At 54.8% G+C, this 8698-nt stretch overlaps 1 protein-coding gene across 1 annotated transcript; it reads left to right on the top strand.

The window, feature by feature from the left end:
- The first annotated feature begins 3704 nt into the window (after window positions 1-3704).
- On the top strand, window positions 3705-6442 carry LOC145417514 (uncharacterized). Its single transcript, XM_080286222.1, has 6 exons — window positions 3705-3921; window positions 4485-4651; window positions 4871-5452; window positions 5516-5674; window positions 5926-6198; window positions 6251-6442. Exons 1-6 carry the CDS (start codon window positions 3705-3707, stop codon window positions 6440-6442), a joined length of 1590 nt encoding a protein of 529 aa, XP_080142348.1.
- Window positions 6443-8698: the final 2256 nt, after the last annotated feature.

The following is an 8698-nucleotide window of genomic DNA, read 5'->3' as shown; positions in this document are numbered from 1 at the left end:
AAAGAGAAGGTGGAGGGATATGGTGGTTGAGTGTGTGAGGAAGAGAGGTATGGAAATTGGTGAGGTTAGGAAACTGACATGAGATCGAGCTGGCTGGATGAATGTTGTGAGAAAAAGTGCATGATCAGGAGTTTGAGACCCCTTTTTACCATGATAGCGTTCGGATAAAGTCTGTCGGAAACGTTTATGTGAAGCTACAAAGTGTGGTGAAAGTTTTTGACATATCAGAGAGAGCCAGGATTCTGGGGACTTGAATGATGAGTGAATGGAAGTGTGGCCCATTGGACTGGGCAAACTTGGGCTGTCTGGACATTGCTACTCCTCACCCTTCCCTAGGGTGGGAAAGGAGGTGTGGATGATGATGATGGACATCAGTCTATTGGACTGCAGGCTGAAGTTGCCATTCTTCCTGTTCCTGCAGTCCACCAGCCTCCTTTGGGGGTTGGGGTGGGAGAGCTGAAGGGTTATATGTAACTTGACAGCATTGCTGCCCAGTAATATTGGTGCTAGTGCACAAAGGTATCCCTCTCTTGCATCATTATGTACTGTATTTCCTCAAAGAGGAAATACAGTACATTCCTTTTAATTATGTTTCTCATTAATCCTATCATTTTGAAATATCTGTCCTCAGGTGCGTGTAATTGGTTGTCGTCATCATCCTGACCTTTTTTTTTTTTCCCCCCATCTAAAGATGAGGTTTGGTATAATCCAAAACAAGAAAAAAAAAAAAAAGCATAATAGTGGGAGAACTAATAACACCATACCCTATGAAATGGGCCAGGCTCTCATCCACACCATACTGTACTTCACATTACCAACCAGATGGGGTCAATCTGTTGACTGTCAAACTTAAAAGATGCCAAAATTTTGACATGTGCTCCTCCATACATAACACTGGTTGACAAAATTTAAAAGTGTTATGGTTCTACTATATTTTCAGGTGATTCTAAGCTACATGAACCTGTAAATTTCAAATATGATATCCAATTTTTGTCAGCACGTTCAGTTTTTTAGAACCATTATTGAAATACCACACGCGATGAAATGCCACTGGAACATTGCGACCCCACCCCAGGGGGAGACCACGGAGGGGCTCCAAGGGCATGCGTGCTACCCAAGCAGTATGGGCCTATGTCCCCTACAACCTTGCGCCCTTATTCCCTGCAACGGACCCAACTCAGTGCTAGGGCATTACCCTCCAGCCGGACCAGCCCTCGCCAGGTTTGGGGTGGGGCTGAATACTCAGTCCCAGACAGCACCCGAGTGACAGCCATTAGCCGTGCTAGGAGAGAGACGGTCACTAGCCACTCACTAGCTGCATTCCCCCCTCTCTGCAGGGACCAGTGACAGCCACTAGCCGCACAAGTGGAGAGATGGCCACTAGCTGCTCCCTTCCTGCAGCTGCCACAGGGAGCGGGACCTCAGTGACAGCCACTAGCCGCACCAGCAGGCAGGTGACGGCCACCAGCCGCGCTGTGTCTGCCATCCCCTCTCCTCCCAGGACCTCGGTGACGGCCATTAGCCGCACCAGTGAGCAGATGACAGCCACTAGCTGCACTCAGCCCACAGTCCACCTGGAGAACAAGGCCCCGGTAATGGCCACTAGCCACGCTGGAGGACGGGTAATGGCCACTAGCCGCATCTCCCCTCACAGGACCTCGGTGACGGTCACTAGCTGCACCTATGGACAGGTGACGGCCACTAGCTGCACCTCACCCTCAGTCCTGCCAAGAAGTCGGGCCCCGATGACGGCCATTAGCCGCACCGACAGGAGAAGGATAGCCACTAGGTGCCCTACCCCTGTTGCCCTTGGGACCTTGACGACAGCCACTAGCCGTGTCAGGGAGAGACCAGCTACCACCCGTCTCTCGTCCCGTGACTTCCCCTTCGGAAGACGTCCCTTGATCAGCCCGCCCTTCCTGTGGCCAAGTGGGACGCCCCTCCTGTTCTCCCTGCAGAGGCAACCCCCAGGAGGAACTAACCTGTCTGGAGGAGATATGGCAAGGCCCCATCGTGACCCTGGGAGCGAGAGCAGTCCAACCAGCACCCAGGCGAGACCACCCGGTGTTGGATTCCCGTAGGAGAGGACGCTGCAGCCCACACCTGACGGCGACCCAACCCAAGGGAGACCACAGTCCTCGTATTCCCCAAGGTGCCCCTCCAACCCCGGGGAGTGACCTCCCCAGCCCCAGAGGATGACGACCCTTTCTCCAGGGTGGGTGCAGACAAGCACGCCCACTCTCCCTATTTGGTCCCAGGCCTGGGGACCGAACGCCCCACCGAGGCCCCACTAGAGAAAGGCCCCTCTCCACGCAGCCCAGCAGCCCACTCAAGATGACACAGACCCTGAGGATGGTCCCATGCCCTCTAAGGGAAGGCACACCTGACGGGACCCCTCCCACACCCACCCAACACCTGTTGGAGCCCAGGACTTTGGCAACCCTGTATAAACCCTCCTGTCCCAAGATTTACTTTGTACCCAGACAGTGTATTGTGTCTTTGTCGTATCTACATTGTATCTAGTGGTTTGTGAATTTAAGGTAATATAAGTGTAAGGTTGTTTGACCAGAGCTTTTATGACCTGTCCCTCTCGCAGCGTATTCTGGTTCCGGTCTCGAAAGGGAACCCTGGCTCAGCAGCTAGTGTCCTGAGGGCGAGGAGTCAACCTAAAAACACCTAGCATAACACTGGTGGCCAGCAGTGGTTCTTGACCTAAGCAGAATACAGAGAGGAGCAAAACAGGGAAATTGACAAAATGGCAACCAAACCTCACGTGCAATTACCCAAATTTGACCCCGAGCAATGTGATATTAACATATACCTGTCCGTGGTCAAACCACTCCTGGACATAGGGTTTGAAGATGACAGACAGAAGATAGCAATTACCCTGCCTCACCTGGACAAAGCAGTGGCCAATATTGCACCTAAGATCGTCCCATAGCTGACATGGGCTAATTTCACTCAAATAGTGTCCCAGGCCATCCCTGGGAAAAGTTGTAGCACTGTCACAGCTCGACACACTAACCTACAACAGCAACCTGGATGATAACTCATCCAGGCAAGGCGGCTCGTCATTGCCTCATACCTGGAGACTGATGCAGCAACCCGGGAGCAACACATGTTTAATACACTCCTAAGGATCCTTCCCAGTGTCATCAGAGAGCATTTCACAATACATGACCTAATGGGGGACCTAGACTGAGACATCCAGCTGGTACAATGTCTCCCAGCCGCCCGCCCCACCCCGCAACACATCGGCGCCGTGAGGAAATTTCCCACTCAAAAGACGGCACCTCACCACAAACCTTGACCACCCCCAGACCACACAAGCTCTCAACCAACACTCAACTTACCCAGGGGACACCCCACCAACAGGGCTCCCCCCCCAAGGAAAACACAAACCTCATTTCCATCAATCCTTGGGAATTCTCTACCTGAAGCCACAAATGTACCCTCCGCAACATCCGAGAGCAGCTGAAAGCCGCCTGGTGCAGGACAGCCACCCAGGAATGCCGAAAACTTTCCTCCCTGGATAACGAGGGCGCCGAGGACGATGCCTCACCAGCGAAATGCACCGACCCCGGGGAAGTAGGGCCAGAGGAAGATGAAATCCTGCAGCAGCTGGATTTTTAGGCCTGCCCCCACATCTCCCCACAGTGGCGGGGGCCACCTCACAGAAACACTGCCCCCCAGTCTACGACAAAATGAGACTGAATGGGGTGAAGGCGAGGCTGCTGGTCTATACGGGAGTGGCCAGGTCTTGCCTCTACAGCCATTTTTACTCCCGTCACAAACTGGCTTTCGACCTGCTTTTCCCTAAGTCAGATCACCTCATAGATGCAGGGATGGCCCCATGCCCATATGTGAGGAAACCCAAGTCCTGCACGCTGACACCCACCAACAAGTCTCTGCCCAACACAAGTTCATCTTGTTTGACTCGACCTGCCGTGCATATGATTATTACTTGGGTTTGGACCTCCTGCAGAAGCTATATACAATCATTGATTGTCACAAACGAAGCCTCCAGTTCCAGAAGCCACCGGACCCCCTCCCCCAGTCACTCTGTACCTGCACGCACCCCCCCTCCTTTCTCACCCTACACCCCCCCTGTGTCCTCCATCTCACCCCCACCCCCCCACCACCCCTCCACACCCCACATTCCCACCAACTATTGCCTTCGCCCTGACAATCCCCCCCCCCCCCAGCACAAGGCCTGGCTACACCTAAACAGGCCCACTGGAGCCTCCATCCTGTTCTCCCCCAACTTGCCGGCCGGAACCCTCTTGGCCTGCCTACTGTCCCCCACCTTCCTCCTCCCCCACACCGGGACGGTATGAATTGCAAATATCTCCACCACTCCCCTCACCCTGCCTAAAGGATTAGTGGTGGGCAAAATGGAAGAAGCCGAGCCTTGTGCCCCCCCATTCTCCTCCCCCTTGCTGCCCTACCCCCACTACCTGAACACCTCTCACTTCACCAAGCAGACAGCTTCTACTGCCTCCTCCTGGACTTCCAAGACCTCTTCGCGTCAGGACCCGCTGATATCGGCCACACCAAGTACCTGACACATGAAATCCACACCACAGGACCACCAATTCGCCAACCATCATGGTGGAAAAACCCCAAACAACGAGCTGAGGAAGACTGGCAGGTCCAGTAAATGCTTGATGCTGGCATCATATCACCTTCCACCAGCCCGTTGTCCTCCCCTGTCGTTCTGGTCAAAAAGAAAGATGGCACCATATGTTTCTGTATGGATTACAGATGACTGAATGATGTGACCACCAAGGATGCCACCATCCTTCCCAGGATAGACGACTCCCTTGACTCCCTGTATGGAGCATCCTGGTTCTTCACCCTGCACCTCCAGTCGGGATACTGGCAAGTCCCCATACACCCTGAGGACAGGGGGAAAACAGCCTTCTCCACCGGCAATGGAAAACACTATGAGTTCAACATCCTACCATTCGGACTCTGTAATGCCCCTGCTACGTTTCCCAGATTAATGGAGTCAGTCCTCAGTGGCCTAACCGGGGAAATCTGTTTGGCATACCTAGACAACATAATCATTTTCAGCCAGACATGGGCTGACCACCTCCAGCGCTTTAAGAAGGGCTTCCTCCGCATCCACCAGGCTGGCCTCAAACTCATACCATCAAAATGCATCCTGGCTGCCCGAACCGTCTCCTTCCTGGGACACATTATCTCAAAGGAAGGAATATCACCTGACCCTGACAAGCTGTGTGCCATTGCAGATCTTCCCCTACTCCAAGATGTCCATAAGATCTGCACATTCCTAGAGCTCACTTTGTACTGGCATTTCGAGGAAGTATTTGCAAACATTGCCAAGCCCCTCCATGACATGACCATGAAGGGCGAGCCTTTCACCAGGACTGACGTGCAGAGAGCGGCATTCCACGACCTAAAAGCCAAGCTCATCACTGCCCCGATCGTCGCATTCCCCAACTACACCCTGTCATTTCGCCTATACTGTATATGGATGTGTCCCTAATAGCCATCGGCACAGTCCCCGCCCAGGTGCAAGAAGGGCAGGAGCACATCATCGCCTGCACCAGCCACACCCTCAACCAAGCCAAGAGAAATTAGGCCACCACCAAACGAGAATGCCTGGGCATCGTATGGGCCCTGGAGCAGTTTCGAGCCTACCTCTCAGGTACACACATTACCATCATCACCAACCATCAATCACTCCAATGGTTACACCATTCCAGCACCCACAACGCCCAACTCATCAGATGGAGAGAAACCCTCGAGGAGTTTAACTACGAGATATCCTATCGCCTTGGCAAGCTACACACCAATGCTGACACCCTGTCCCAACTACCAATTAACTCCATCCATATTGACCCCACCCTCGTACAACAGTGGTTTAATAAGGATCACCCCCACTGAATACCGCCACAGGTATTCTTCATGTTCCACCAACAACGTGATCACCTGTTCACCCAGTCGAAGCATATAGTGCTCGACCCTGAATCTGCCCTTGACACAATGACCCACCTCCACTCAAACAGCGGGATGCATCTCGGCACTAAGAAACTTTTACAAGTATTCAACGATGCCTATTGGATGCCTGGCCCATCCAACCTGGCCAAGCAAGTCACCCAGGCCTGCCAGGCCTGTGCGCTAGGCAAGGACATCACCACCCACAAGCCATGGCAAATTTCCATGGATGTAGTGGGCCCCCTACCACCTAAAGCCGGCTACAAATATATCATCACATTCGAAGTTCCTCATCGCCTGCCTGGTAAAGGAATACCACGCCGTCGCCGTGGCCGATGCCCTCATCCACCACATCTTCCCATACTTTCGCATTCCCCAAGCCCTGCACTCAGACAATGCCCCCGAGTTCACCAGAGCAATATGGCAAGAACTTGCCACCATCTTCGGCTACCGCATCTCACACTCCTCCCCCTACTAGCCGTAGGGGAACAGAATATGTAAAAGGAGCCATCACACCCTCCTCAACCAGGTGTGGGCTCGAATAGAAGAGACAAAGAATGAGGACTGCCAGCCCACGTCAAGATTGTGCAGTGAGGGATTAATTCTTGCACCTGGGACGACGGCATCTCCCCTCATGAATGGGTATTCGGGGAGGCCCCCCTCCTCCTACGTTGTGACAGCACCTACAGCCCCCTTGCATGTCCCCCACATCCGACCCCCTTCACCACCTCAAGAGGCAACTACACCACTTGCAGAAGCATCAGGACCTATAACCAGATGTCGCCTCCTCCAAACCCTACCAACCAGGTGATTCGGTAGTAGTGGCCAAACTACCAACACCCAACAAAGTCTCACCCCAGTTTGAGTGACCTCACACCATCACCCATGTCTCCAACCCCTACCAAGTCACCATCGATTACCACAATACACCACACACTTACTGCAACTGTCACGTACACTCATTCCCAATGAACACCTCCCCACGTCACCACCACCCTATCCCCGCCCGCCATGCCACCTGCCCACCACCTGCCGCTCCAAGCTCTCTGTCTGACACATACAGGTACACCTGCTACTTCACACCCTCCTCCTCCCTACCATCTTCTCCCACTCCCTCCCCTCCAGTCAACTCCCCCACTACACCTCACACCTCAGACCTTGCCACCACACGTCCTCCGCACATCCAGCCAGCCGGCCCCAGGACCCCCAGCCCACCCCTGGCCACCCCACTGCATCTCCAGCACCACACACCTCCCGCAGCCGCCTCTACACCTGCACCATCTCCCTCCCCTTTCCCCCCCTTCACTCCACAGCCTGCCCCAAACCATCCACCCACTCCCCAACCACCACCCCTGCTGCATCACCACCACCACACCTGGACGACCTCAGCACGTCCCGCCACCATACCACAAGGCCACACTCCCCCCTCGCCACCTACACCCACCCTCACCACCACCACCATCTGATCCAGCTGTCTCTCACGTCCACCAGCCAGATACTCCACCACACCATCACCCACTCCCCCAGTCTCGCCTACACCACCAGAACAGCCCACTCCTACCCGCCACACACCCAACACATCCCTCATAACATTACCTCCACACCAGGCCCAGTGGAAACTCCTGCCAGCCCCACTCCTCAGGGAGATGAGCTGCACCTACACTTGGCGGTTGCATAAAACCCCAACCACCTCACCAGTCACCAGCATTCAGCTAGGGAGCACTGACCACCCACCATCACCAATTATGAAGGTACAGCACATCACCTGGGCCCCAGCCCACGGGAAGAAACAGCGCATCTGTGAGAAACACCACCTCCTCCAACTTCTTCAGGAGACAGCCCAGATCTCCACCTTGTGTATCACATATGCGTACAACTGGGACCCGGACACAGCCACCCCCCACTGGACCACCCTCCTCCAACACCTCACACCAGCCCACAGTACCACCACAACAGACACCTACTACCTCCAGCCACGGGGACGTGACTTTTCTCCCCCAGCCGGTGGTGAAATACCACCCGTGATGAAACACCACCGGGATGTCGCGACCCCCACCCCAGGGGGAGACCACAGGGGGGCTCCGAGGGTGTGTGCGCTACCCAGGCAGTATTGGCCGCTGTTCCCTACTACCTTGTGCCCTTATTCCCCACAATGGACCCAACCAGAAGTACTCAGTGCTAGGGCATTACCCTCCAGCCGGACCAGCCCTCGCCAGGTTCGGTGTGGGGCTGAATATTCAGTCCCAGACAGCGCCCGAGTGACTACCACTAGTCGAACTAGGAGAAAGATGACCACTAGCTGCTCCCCTTCTGCAGCTGCCACAGGGACCAGGACCTCAGTGACGGCCAGTAGCCACACCAGCAGGCAGGTGACGGCCACTAGCTGCACTGTGTCTGCCATCCTCTTTCCTCCCAGGACCTTGGTGATGGCCATTAGCCGCACCAGTGAGCAGGTGACAGCCACTAGCCTCACTCAGCCTACAGTCCACCCAGAGAACAAGGCCCAGGTGATGGCCACTAGCTGCGCCTTCCCTCACAGGACCTCGGTGATGGTCACTGGCTGCACCTGTGGACAAGTGATGGCCACTAGCCGCACCTCGCCCTCAGTCCTGCCAAGAAGTCGGGCCCCGGTAACAGCCATTAGCTGCACCGACAGGAGAGGGATGGCCACTAGCCACCCTACCCATGTTGCCCTTGGGACCTCGATGACGGCCACTAGCCACGTCAGGGAGAG

The sequence above is a fragment of the Coenobita brevimanus genome, chromosome 110, assembly GCF_032717465.1.
Source record: "Coenobita brevimanus isolate Jiangsu-jjx chromosome 110, ASM3271746v2, whole genome shotgun sequence".
NCBI classification, from domain to species: Eukaryota; Metazoa; Arthropoda; class Malacostraca; order Decapoda; family Coenobitidae; genus Coenobita; species Coenobita brevimanus.
The sequence above is the reverse complement of the archived record's forward strand: the minus strand, read 5'-3'. Positions and strand labels throughout refer to the sequence as shown.

What these genes read in the sequence shown, in the direction of transcription:
- LOC145417514 (XM_080286222.1), top strand. Translation starts at nt 3,705, where the DNA reads ATGAGACTGAATGGGGTGAAGGCGAGGCTGCTGGTCTATACGGGAGTG. An exon ending in GAGCTGAGGAAGACTGGCAG is followed by an intron (nt 4,652 to 4,870) that starts GTCCAGTAAATG and finishes CTGCACCTCCAG; the next exon opens with TCGGGATACTGGCAAGTCCC. An exon ending in AGCTCATCACTGCCCCGATC is followed by an intron (nt 5,453 to 5,515) that starts GTCGCATTCCCC and finishes TGTCCCTAATAG; the next exon opens with CCATCGGCACAGTCCCCGCC.